This window comes from Leiobunum rupestre, chromosome 4, assembly GCF_980474605.1.
Source record: "Leiobunum rupestre chromosome 4, qqLeiRupe1.1.hap1, whole genome shotgun sequence".
Lineage (NCBI taxonomy): Eukaryota > Metazoa > Arthropoda > Arachnida > Opiliones > Sclerosomatidae > Leiobunum > Leiobunum rupestre.
Window position 1 is genome coordinate 54,990,398 of NC_143387.1, and position 13,596 is coordinate 55,003,993.

The window sequence follows — 13,596 nt, forward strand, 5'->3', positions numbered from 1 at the left end:
GCCTTCGAAAATGAGGCGTTAATCCGGGAAAACGCGCGGGGGTAGAAACGCTAAGGGGGGATTGAGTGCGCGCAATCTGGTAATAGACGCTAATTGAAAATTGAAGCCATTACTGGAGGCCCTCTTCACGGGGAAGGCAAAAGAAACGCGCAAATCGGGCGCGGCCTTTCTTCGCCTTCAACGCCAGTAATTTCTGGCCGACGCCAGCGCCCCCATCCGACTCTGCCTTTTAATAATAGAGAGAGAAAAACGTCTAAAATTGAGTCGGCCGTAGCTCGCTGAGATGTCCTTTTCGCGTAAGAGGCGGAGACGAGCGTTTAACGGTAGCGACCAATAGCCTGCCGAAGCCGCGATCGGAGCTCCACCTAGTCGACGGAATCGGCGCCCTACACGCCACCTCCGCGTCGAAGGGCAGCGCGCGCTAAGGCGGAGCCTAGGCCCGTCTTTTTCGCGTTAGCGGGACCGTCGACGATCGGAGAGAACCAGAGTATCGCTATAAACGTTTTCTCCGAGTTTCGGCCCGAAGCGCGAGAATGTTTTCGTGACTAGCACTCGCGGGAGAAAGTCACTTCGCGTCACGGACATAGCACGGGACAGCGTGTCCTCGCCGAGATTAGCAAACGGCCGTCGAAAGAATGCAACCAAGTCCGGCGATGGTCGAACGACTCGAAAACGCGGCTCCCAATAAAGCGCGCAATCCCAACGAACCTTCGGCTTTCACCGTCATGACGACGTACGGAGCCTTCAAGAGACGCGCCGGAGATCGGGACTCGCCGCCGATTTCGCCGCCGCGACCCCGATCGGCCCAAACGGGCTCTCCGTCGCCGACCCCGAGTTCCAACAGCCCGCCGCCCGTCGTCAAACAGTCGATTAATTTGTGCCGCAAAGACTTGTCGAAGACGATTTCCTTCTCGGTGGATTCCCTTTTGTCGGACGATCGACGGCCGAGTAGCCGCGGAACGGCCAACTTCCACCCGATCAGGTACCCGAGTTCGCCGCCTCGAAGCTCCCCGGACGAACAGAGACCCGACTCCCGGGAAGACTCGTCGCCGTCGCCGCCCAGCCACCACTCGCACCAAATCGGACTGCAATTCCTGAGCCACAACCATCACAATCACCATCACCACCATCACCACCACGGTTTGTTGCAAACGGCCAGCGGCGGTAAGCGGTTCACCGTCGACGGGCTGTTGGACAACGCGGTGGCGGCGGCGGCGGCGGCCGCGTATCATCACCAGCAGCAGCACTCGGCGATCGGTGGCGGAGGCAGCGCGGAGTCCCCGGAACTGAGAGGGGTTTTCGGCCCGCTGTCGATCGGGGTGAAGGCCGCGGTCGACGCCGACAACGCGGCCCGCAACGGAAGCGCGCTGGGTGCCGCGGGAAACGCGCAACAGGCGACGTCCTCCTGGCCTCCTCACCACCCTCTCGGCGCCCTGCCTTGGCTACAAGCTACCAGATCGCTCTCTCCGTCACCCAGTAAGTACCCCCTTGCATTTCAACCCTAATAGCTTCGTTACGAATCATTTATCGTAGACGCTTATAAATTGATTTACGAGTTTAAAACAATGCACTTTTTTTACAAAATAAATAATAAATGACCCAGAATTTGCCGATTCCTAGTCCAGAAACACCCAATTTCGGCCCTAAATTTACTGAATCTGAAACATACAGAAATGCTACCGAATTTGAGTCGAATGTAAGACGGGCTAACTCCACCCCTATAATATAGTTTTATAAATTAAAATAACATATTCACGTTATGAAGTACGCTTTTGTAAAATACTCTTTTTTCAATTGGTGTTTTATCATCTCCAATATCCTATATATTGTAAAAAGCTCGCGTAATTGTACTGGCGTCAAATACTGGGACCCCAACGCCCCCTTAGCACCCCTTAATGACCAGACGAGTACTTTCCCTCTAGTCTTTTTGACAACTAAAACATGAAACGTTTTTCAAACACACCTAGCAGGTAATTTTCAAAATTATTTGTTTTACGCGATTAGTTGAACCTCTATACGCAACGCGTTAAATGCAGGGTACCACGAACGTAGAAAAATATTCCTTTACAACAGCAAAATTAATAGCTCGGTAACTATAACCTTTCATTTACAACCAAAACATGTGTCAAAATACCGTACACTCGACGGTACAAAAATAATTGGGTTTTAGAAGCTTCAAATCTGGCCGAAAATCAATATCAAAATAATTTTAAGATTTCCGAAAATCACCTTGAAATTCCAAATCCAAAAATCGCGTCAGAATTTCAAAAATAAAAATAATAATTGGATTTCAGAAAATTATTACGTTCAAATTCAAAATTACAAAATGTTCTTCAAAATTACTTAATTAATTATCGGATTTCCGGAAATTATTATTTAAGATTCAAAATCCCCAAAATTGCGCTTCAAAATCTAAAAAAAAAAATATTTCCGAATTTCCGGAAATTACAATTTAAGATTCAAAATCTCATAAAATTATTTTCTTATTTCCGGAAATCATCTTTAAATAGCAAATCACAAAAATTACGCTGAAAAAATCTCAAAATAAATCTTAACGGATTTCCCGAAATAACTAAATAATTTTAGTTTTTCTGAAACTCACAATTTAAGATTCCAAAATCTCTAAATAATTTTAGTTTTTCTGAAACTCACAATTTAAGATTCCAAAATCTCAAAAAGAAACCCGCCCAATAATCGTATTTCCGCAAATCACCTTGAGATTGAAAATCCAGTGGCCAATATTCGTCTTCAATTTGTGTCCCGCTCGAAACAGCATCACGCGATCCCAGTAGCAATTACAACGGTTTCTCGCCATCACTTATTAGGCCAAATAAATAATACCCCCACCGGTGAAACTAAACCCCTCAATATAATAATAACGACATCCCCTCGGTAATATCCCTCTAGCGGTGACAATGAGAACTTTGTATGAGCGAAAACCCTCGACTGTACGTTCCGTTTAAACACAGCCAATTTCTGTTTATATCGCATGCGAGCGCCAATTTGATAATAGGTATTTAGGCAAAGTTATAGCCCGGGGGGAGGGGGGGGGGCAGGGTCGTAATTAGGGGACATCGCTTTGTTCGCCGCGACCAGAAGAAAAAGTCACGCGTGACCGGCCAACCGTGTGTCTGTCGGTATAATAAAATGTAAGCCGGGTTTGCACCTGCTGTCGCTTGCTAGAAGAGCTTCCTCGTATATCGAGGCTCGAATTAGCGGAGATGAATTATTGAGGGGGACCCCATCCCGCGGGCTCAAATTATCCTATATCACACCGTCCGTCAGGGGTCAAATTTCGCGAAGGTCATACACGTTGAAAGGTATTAAGAGAAAACAATTGTTAATGACTTACGTGGTTTGTACATAGTTGGGCTTGTATTCAGATGCTGGGGTATGTACGCAATTTTATTTTAGGTTTTCACGGAAGTATAACTTTTACGAGAAAGGTGCGAATGTTATTATACCAAAAGTTCAAATATTTTTGCAAAATAACATTTATAAATTGGGTTGATTATACCAAAAGCTAAAATATTTTAGTAATTATACAAGGTGTAAATCCCAAGCGGTAAAATTTTACATCCACAATTTTTCCGGTTATCGGACCTGCGAAAGTGTTTTTTTTTTTTAATTAAGAGGGTAATTATAAACTTATCATTTCCATGATATTGTGTCGGCTAATTTTTGTATGTAAATCGCTTTGATTTCGGTGTTCATTAGAAGTTAATTAACGTCAATTAAGGTTTTGTTGATTATCCGCCTGTAAGTTAAAGGGAATATAACCTGCTTCAATTTTTCAAATTACCATGTACAGCGGCGCCAACATTTTTAAAGCACACCTAATACCTGAGGTTATATATTCTCTTTAAATCAAAATTTATTTCGCAATCCAAAATATTACAGATTTGCTATTTCAATATTTTTCGAATGCAACGGAAGGTATTCGTTAGTTCGTTAAAAATGGACGAGTTAATTTGACGTTATTAGCTACGTCATAAACTTAGATCTACTAAAGCAAAATCTATAGACGACTAAAACTACTGGACCCAAATTTAGATTGCGCGTTTGGTTCTTATAACAGCAGCGCCACGGTGTCCTATATTGGAACCATTTCCAACGCACTCGCTTTGTATTTGGGTGTCAAAATTTCGTGATTTTATCGGTAGGAGCGCTGGCGCGCGATGTAAATTTGAAAAATACCGTTTTGCGTAAGATTCGGGTCCAGTAGTTCATTTGTCGACGAAGAAACAAACCAACGGTTTCTCGTAAAGTTTAGAGAAACACAATGAAACTAACCGTGACAGCTCCAGCCAAAAACATATCCTCAACAAATGTAGGACAAATCGAAACTCGATCTTCTGGTAATATTCGTGACGAAATGTTGGAATAATAATAATAATACTAAGCCGAAGATTATACCCCGGGGATAAATTCTATTACAGGAAGAAACGCGTGGATATATAGGCGCCATTTAAACACGCATTTCCTAAACTCGCCGCCAGGGTGGAGGGAGGGAAGCGCGCACGCGATGCGACAGCTTAAGAGCGAGGACACTTTCAAAATTAGCCGCCTGGGGGCACATTTTTATTACATCATCTAAGCCCCGAAAGAGAAATCGCTCATAATTGAGCGCGTATTATTAGTTAAAAGCTTTATCGGCCTAATCGGAGACGTCACACAACCGGAAGCGAGTCGTGGCGCCGCCTTACGGTGCCCGTGGGAATCGTAGGCCGATCAGCGCGTCGCTCTTACACGAAACTAATTATCATTTAATTGTTAAAAAAATATATAATATTTTTACCGTACCGCTTTTTTATTTTCGAAAATGAATCGTCGGCACGAAAAGCAATTAATTGCCGACTAAATATTCCATCTATAATACCCACCACCGGGGTTAGCTTTTTAAATTATTCCAGTGGTTATTCTGTCCCTAAAATTGACTATTCTCTATAGGGTATAGTGGTTTTTATCGAGGCAGATGCTGCGAAATTAAGTTAAATAATTGGTGGGAGTCTTTTGGCAATTTCGGTTAATTGCTTTTTACTGGTCTTTCATTTTACGTATTCAGTAGGCAAATTTTACGATAATTTGGAGAAACGTTTTAACATAAGTAACGTAATAAAATAAGTATGACACTTCCTATTCTCTCATCGCTAAGATCTTTAATAGTGTTGTTTATTTTCCGGAATAAAAAATTGAAACATAAATTACTTTTTAAGGGTTTTTAATGTTTTTAACTTTTTATCGATGTAAATTGACTAATATCAGTAAACATACTACAAAACATTAATAGTGTTACATTGTTAATCAGTTTAAAGCTAGTCTAGAGGTTTAGTTTTACTTTCAGATTCGAAAAAATGATGCGAAAATGCCGCAGTATTTAAATTTGCAAACAATATATTAGACTAATCATGGAATGGAAACTCGGTCATTTTCCGGAAATTTTTCCGTTTCAGTCTTCAGTAACCCGTGGCTAACCTTCCAAAATGGAAGCTATTTCTCGGGAAACGTTACCTGAAACTGCCAAAGACTATAGTAACAACTCGCGAATAGTTGTCAGTCCTTAATCTACGTAATGATTAATATTGTCATTTCAAAATATTATCGTCGTTATAAGTGTCATACTTACGGTTTGTTATGTTACTTCTGACTATAGTAATTGTCATACTAGTTTACTTAGTCAAAGGACAGTTACTTTCGCGTTGTTATGTTACTTATGACTATAGTAATTGTCATACTAGTTTACTTAGTCAAAGGACAGTTACTTTCGCGTTGTTATGTTACTTATGACTATAGTAATTGTCATACTAGTTTACTTAGTCAAAGGACAGTTACTTTCGCGTTGTTATGTTACTTATGACTATAGTAATTGTCATACTAGTTTACTTAGTCAAAGGACAGTTACTTTCGCGTTGTTATGTTACTTGTGACTATAGTAATTGTCATACTAGTTTACTTAGTCAAAGGACAGTTACTTTCGCGTTGTTATGTTACTTATGACTATAGTAATTGTCATACTAGTGTCCTTGGACAAACTACCGTTACGTGCGCAGTTTACCCTAATAAATGAAAATCGTGAAATAACACCAAAAACGACCATAAACAACAACTAAAAAATATTAATTTTCTATTTGTTTTTTTCGTTTGAATCCGCGCGTTGAGCAGTTAGTTGTGGACCACCTGAGTGAAAATAGGCAGGGAACGCAAAATTACAAGCCACGCCACTTTTACGAGTGTGAAAAAAGCGGATAAAAACTTAAACGCCAGAGATGAAAAGACTTTTATGAAGACATAAGCTAAGTGTTCTCTCTCGCCAAGGAAGCGACGGGGGAGGCGCATTAAAAGAGAGGAAAGCGCGGGGGGGGGGGGGCGAATACCACCTCGTCGAAAGGTTACCACCCCCCTGGCATCCCCATTAGCCTCCGTACATTAGGAGGAAGAGAAGTCAGCCGTCCTCCCACCGAAGGCTCAGAAAAAATTGCCGACCCCCACATCTCCAAATCAAACACTTTATTTCAAAAGGAGGCTTGTTCGGATTTCAATTTTTGATTCGCTCGTGGAATTAATAATAACTTTACTAATAATATTAATTCGTTCGTGGAATTCATAAAAAAATTATTAATAATATTAATTTGTTCGGGGAATTCAAAATGCATTTATTAATAATATTAATTCGTTCGTGGAATTCATAAAAATTTTATTAATAATATTAATTTGTTCGGGGAATTCATAATGCATTTATTAATAATATTAATTCGTTCGTGGAATTCATAATATATTTATTAATAATATTAATTCGTTCGTGGTATTAATAATAAATTTATTAATAATATTAATTCGTTCGTGGCATTAATAATAAATTTATTAATAATATTAACTCGTTCGTGGCATTAATAATATTTTATTAATAATATTAATTCTATCGTGGAATTAATAATAAATTTATTAATAATATTAATTTGTTCGTGGAATTCATAATAAAGTTCGTAAAATGAATAATAAATTAATTATTTATATTTAGTATTTCAGAAGATTAAAGTGAGACTAATTTTCAATTTCGAAATTTATTTTGAGTACGCTAACCTCTCATAAATATACCAAAGAACCATGCACGGACGTAGGAAGATAGTGCAAAGTTTGGGTTTATTAGGTTTGGATAGAAATGAAATCAAATTTATTAAATTGTTTTAAAAATAACTCGTGTTAATTTTGTTTATTAAACAACCGAAAGTTAAAAATTTCAAGTTGCATTTAACTATCTGCGGTTAAATTTGATGATATAATTATATAATTAATACGCGAAAAACCAACACCCACCGCACCTAAAAAAAACATTCAATTAAAATTAAACCAGGCTAAATTTTTTATTTAATAAAGATGAACTAAATATTGAATTTATCGCGCGGAATCTAACTGCGAACGGATTCCGAACAATAAACGAGATAGAACAAACGTATTTTTTTGTGATCTTACCCTTTCACCTGAAATAAGACAATCGCAGAAAATAACCGCGTAGACATAATACCGAGATTCCCTTTGAAGTGTTACCGCGCTGCTTGGGAAAATTATATATCGGCATGCACACCTATTAAGCTACAAATTGCAGACACTCTTTGCCCACTGGTCCCAAAGAAAGTTGACAGCATCCCAATTCGTCTTATATAATATCATAAGTAACATATTAATGATAAGTATGCCACTCGCTATTGTTTTGTAATCGAAACTTTTTTTTCGACATTGACACTCGCACTCAGACTTGGAGTACAATAATATCATCCTTGATAGTAGTCTATTTTAGTGCTCGGAATTGTTTATTCATTATAGACAAATTTTCCGATTTATTTAAAAAATGTTGGTAAAAAGAATATCATTTTAACTTATTTAATTGTGTTTTTTACGCGACCAAGCATTTATTTGAATAAAAGTGGTATTTATTTAAATAATTGTTTGTTTTATTTAAATAATAGGCTTATTCACTTTCGATTATTTAAACATTTTACAATTTTTATTCAACTATTGGTTATTTAAATAAATATTATTTAAATATCGCCGAGCTTATTTTATTCATGGATAAAAGTTAATCGAAATCCGAGCACTAGTCTATTTCGCCTCAGGTATATTTATACACTAGGGGACTCTGTGTTCTGCGCTTGATTGCGCGGTAACTCCGAAAATCAGTTCCGTGATTATTATTTCCTAATTGTAATAGTGAGTGTAGGGAGCTGTTGGCTCGCGTGGTACGAAGGGCTCGCCACCACCCTCCTAAGCATTGCAACCCGGCCACCTGAATTGATGGCTTTAAATGTCGCTTGATGACTCAGGCCTAAGGTGGTGCCTTGGGTATTAGCCTAGCTTAGCTAATACTTATTGATATAACGTTACTTATGATAATACATTTGATAGAATTTGAACAGAAAAGCACTTATTGTATTCAATTCAAAGCTATTGTACTTTTAAATACAATAATTATATATTTTTTAAAAACGTGGAATTTATTTTCAAGGTGTCTTATTTTGAAACTTAAAATATTGATCAATGACAAGTTTGATTTGGACCGATGTTCGCTGAAAGCGAAAATAAGTTGTATTGATCGTTTCTCGTATACGTGTAAATTATAGGGTGTGAAAGTAAACATAGACCTATTACGATGATTATTTGATTTGGCAAAATCCAGGCGGCGAATCGATACACTCGATAATTTCTGGGATTCTGAATCCAACAAATACAAAACAAAATACAATTGAATTTGTAAGATAGGAAAAAATAAATATTTGATAATAGTCGTTTTATTTGAAATTAAAATTTTCGAAAACAGAGCAACACGCGCTAGGTTCAGCCGTAGTGTTATAGCGAAATATTATATTTAAGTGGTTCGTAATTTGATTTATGAAATAAATTGATCACTTATAAATTGTCCCATACCGAAGAATATATACGTTTATTAAAACAATAGTACGACTCACAAATTGGTTACGGGAAAACAAATATATAGAGCGAAGCCATTTTGGGTTCCATTTTTGCCGCTTTTATTTATACTAGATGGCGCTAATTTACCCTTTTTGATGGTAATGGAATAAATACTGATTTATTACGAAAAACAAACAACGTAAAGACTATCAATAAAATGTAATAGTTTTCGCGGTTTTTTTATAATTGTTTTTAACGTTCCCTACGCCATCTGGTAAGACTTCGGGTATTAAAAAAATAGGCCTCTAATGGCGTTACCCCCCTGAAAGTATCTTCACCCTTATCATAATTTGTATCGGTTAAATGAAAGTTAATTTTGTCTAATTTTTGTTAAATTCAAACTAATAAATCTTAAAGGATTTTTTTTAATATCGAATACCCCAGTTTGTGAAAGTATCTTAAATTATAATTTAAATGGTTCCCTCCCTGATTTAAAATATTTAATAATATTCGTTCATTGGTCTTTTAATACAGTAATGTAACCAAGTTTGCGATCCTAAGATCGTTTTCTTTATACTATAAATTTGTTATTATCATATTTTAGTATATTTTTAAAGGTCATGCAAAAATTTGAAGGAGTTGTAGGGGGTGAGGTGAGAAGTATGCCTGTTTTCTTCCAATTTTCCTGCGATGAGTTAAAAGAGCGCCAGAGAGCTTCAAAGTGTGGCCTACCAGCCCCTGGAAGTAGGCTGCAACAAGCGCAAAACCAAGCAGCAGGGACTTTAAATGCTGTTTAAGTTTTCTTTTTTACGCTGGTTACCTCGATTTGTTTACAACGTCCTTTTTTACCTTAATGTTCGCGTTTCCCTGCTGCTTGGTTTTGCGCTTGTTGCAGCCTACTTCCAGGGGCTGGTAGGCCACACTTTGAAGCTCTCTGGCGCTCTTTTCACTCATCGTAGGAAAATGGGAAAAAACAGGCATACTTCTTAACTCACCCCTTACAACTCCTTCAAATTTTTGAATAAACTTTGGAAACACCCTGTATACTAAAATATGGTAATAAAAAATGTTATTATAAATATTATTTTCGACATAAACATTTTGAAGGTCGAGATCCACATTTACTAAAGAAATGTTTTAAAGGCCGACTACATAAATCTTCGGTTTACTCTGTCTTTCACTGGAAGTAGGCTGACTGCATGGCACAGGTGTATTGCAGTAAGCCTACTTCCAGTGAAAGACAGAGTAAACCGATGATTTGTGTAGTCGGCCTTTAAGCACTTTTATTTTTATATAATTGGCTATGAATCTTTCTTTATAATCGCGATTTAATTAATGAATATTAATTATCTTTCTTTGTGTTTGATAGAATTGGGGGAAGGTCCGAAGTTGCCGGCGGTGAAATGCCAGCTCCGGAAACACAAGAGCAACCGGAAACCGCGGACGCCGTTCACGACGCAACAGTTGCTGGCGTTGGAACGCAAATTTCGCACCAAGCAGTACCTCTCGATCGCCGAACGCGCCGAGTTCTCCAGCTCGCTCAACCTGACCGAGACGCAGGTCAAGATTTGGTTCCAGAACCGGCGCGCCAAAGAGAAACGGCTCAAGGAGGCCGAGCTCGAGAAACTGCGAATGGCCGCTCGACCGCTGCTGCCCTCTTTCGGCTTCGGACTGCACGCCGGACACCACTTCCTGGCGGCGGCCGGGTTGCCGCCTCCCGCGCACCTGGGCTCGTCGTCAGGGTCCAGGCCCTTGCTGGGCTCCCTCATCGCGCCCTATCCCATGTACAACACTTCGTCGGTGCAGGTCTCGTGCACTTCCACGTCACCCATCACCACGTGTCCTCGCTGAAACCGAAACTAACGCGAAATATTAGCGAGTCAATTTTGCGAAAAAAACCCAAAAGTTCCTCGAACTATAAAACAAAAAAACAATGAAATTGGTGATGCGAACTGGTCTGAACCGAAATGAACGGACACGAACTGCACCCTGAACGTTTACCGAACTGCGGTTGTAATTAAGATGTAAATAAGGGCCACCCCCTCTCCTAAATTACGGACAAATTTTCAGGCCAGTGAAACATCTTTTACGTATCATTTTTTGTTTTTATGATTTTATAAAATGAAAAATCCTAATTTATGAAAACTATCACAAAAAAAAACATTTGAACTATTCTAAACCTGTCATTGTGAATGAAGCCCCGTACTTAAAACTAGATAGTCTTCCACATTAACAAAAAAAAAGAAAACTATATATGAGCGTATATTACTATAAAAACCGGTTATGCAAAAAGAATCCATATACTTCCTATACTATTTACTTCTGGTGGAAATTATCGCTTACACTCTAGGATTGTTCGGTGTAGATTAAGCGCGCGATTACGACGTCATAGGTTGGGCGCTAGTGTAGCGTATAGTTTCTACCGAATAATTTTAATCCCTAACAAAAGCCGGTGTATTTTATCTGATATTATATCTTTATTATTATTGTCTTAAATATTCCTTTTTTCATTTTGAACGCACAAGATATTATAATTCTTTTTTTTTTGTATTAATTTAAAAATATAAAATGTTTTTTTTTCTAATCCAAGTGAAAATGCCAAAGAAATATTTAATAGTCCTTTTTATTTAAGATTGTTTTCCGTTAATTTTTAATTCTAAAACTTCACTTGCCCCCCCCCCCCTTCTAATGATTTATATTTTGTAAATTTTAACTTACAATTACTCCCCTAACAAAAATGTATATGAAATGTATATATTTAAAATTAATAATTAAATTTGTTCGATGAATAATGATCAGTTTCGTAAAATTTTAATTAACTGTAAGCCTACTTATAGTTATTTTGTAAGACCAATGTATTTACACTCATGCCTATGTTGAGATGATAAGCGGTAGGGCTGTGCGAGTATTCGAACATCATCGAGTACTCGGTCATTTTTGAGTACTCGAACTCGACCTCGAATAAGAAATTGGAGAATACTCGTTGATTACCGAATACCCAAAATTTGCATAGTCGGGTACCCGATTACTCGAATAAGCTGCTCTCTAAACTCGTCGAGTATTTGTTTTTTTTCTATCCTCGTTGCTTCAAAGTTCAAAGAGGGGTTTTACAACTTTAAACGGGGCAATAAACGGGTGGGGTGGCGGAGTGGTTAGCACTTTCGCCTCGCAGCAAGAGGAGCCGGGTTCGATTCCAGCTTGTGGCACTGGGTGAAAACTCGGAACAACTCCTTCCGCGTTGAGTTTTGCAAGTTCTCTCCCCACTGGTTTAAGGGGTTTTCCCCCGAGTTCTTCGGTTTCCCCTTCCATAAAAACTTGTCTAGGTTAACGGTAATAGTTAGTGTAGGGAGCTGTTGGCTCGATCTCGTGGCATGCAGGGCTTGCCACCACCCTCCTACGCATTGTAACCCGGCCACCTGAATTAAGGGCTTCAAAAGTCGCATGATGACTTAGGCCTAAGGTGGTGCCTTGGGTATTAGCCTAGCTGATTATTATTATTATTATTATTATTATTATTATTATTATTATTATTATTATTATTATTATTACCTACAAAGTTTTGTAAACTGGTTCATTCGCTCGGGTTCATTTAATTTAGAGGAATATTTTTCAGCATTGAAAGTTACTTTCTAATCCTTTTAAATTTATTTTATTAAGTAAAACCAGCTCCTAATCAAGTACTCGATAAAACGACTCGTTAAAGATATTACTCGTAATTTTTTTTAGTTACTCGACTCGAATAAGAGAAAGTTTCCCCTTAATCAAGTACTCGATTACTCGACTCGACTTCAATATTACACGACTCGAATACTCGATAAAAAAAATTGATACTCGATAACTGACTGGTTGAAAACTCGGAACAACTCCTGCATTGAGTTTGCAAGTTCTCTCCCCTTTGGTTTAAGGAGTTTTCCCCGAGCTCTTCAGTTTCCCCTCCCATAAAAACCTCTAGAAGTTAACGGTAATAGTTAGTGTAGGGAGCTGTTGGCTCGCGTGGCGTGAAGGAATTGCCACCACCCTCCTACGCATTGTAACCCGGCCACCTGTTTAAAGGCATAATAAGTCGCTAGATGACTTGGGCCTAAGGTGGTGCCTTGGTTATTAGCCTAGCTGATTAACCACTAATCGCACAGCCCTAATAAGCGGGCATCACAGTTGAGTGTTACCAGTGCCGTAGCTAGCTTTTCTTGGGCCCTGTGCAAAGTTCAATTTTTGGGCCGCTTATTTTTGGGTTAATTACTAAGACAAACACGGAACGAATTGTGCAGGGAAAATAATTAAGATCTGAAATTTTATGGTACAAGTTTGTGGGCGTGATGTTCGACGGTGAGAATAATGGTGGTTCTATGCATACACATTTTTATGTCATTTTTAACCGAGCTCCAGGCCATTTGGCGTCTATAAATTCAAATTTTAGAGGGGTATACTCTATACGGGAGTGGAATTCCCTTCCGCAGTACCTAAAGGACATTCTCGGCCATGCTCAGTTCCGGAAGGCCCTTGCTACGTACTTGGACCTGGTTTTTAACCATTCGGGCTTTAATCGAACTAAAGAAATATTTACTAATTTCATTGCCCTTTTTGGATATTTACTGAATTTAGTAAATTATGGACGTTTATTGGCCGAGCGAGCGAGGTGTTAGGCTTAAATAAAATTCATAACTGATTTTCAAGTAGTGCTCGGCATTCGAT

The 13,596-nt window shown here is 38.7% G+C and overlaps 1 protein-coding gene across 1 annotated transcript; it reads left to right on the forward strand.

The window, feature by feature from the left end:
* The first annotated feature begins 541 nt into the window (after positions 1-541).
* LOC149948335 (uncharacterized) lies at positions 542-11,578 on the forward strand. The gene is made up of 2 exons (XM_090171968.1): positions 542-1,476; positions 10,274-11,578. Exons 1-2 carry the CDS (start codon positions 636-638, stop codon positions 10,753-10,755), a joined length of 1,323 nt encoding a protein of 440 aa, XP_090028094.1. The 5' UTR covers positions 542-635; the 3' UTR covers positions 10,756-11,578.
* Positions 11,579-13,596: the final 2,018 nt, after the last annotated feature.

Excerpts from the sequence above, each read along its gene's own strand:
- LOC149948335 (XM_090171968.1), top strand. The coding sequence starts at position 636 with ATGCAACCAAGTCCGGCGATGGTCGAACGACTCGAAAACGCGGCTCCC. Across the intron at positions 1,477-10,273 it reads ATCGCTCTCTCCGTCACCCA|AATTGGGGGAAGGTCCGAAG; the intron begins GTAAGTACCCCC and ends TGTGTTTGATAG.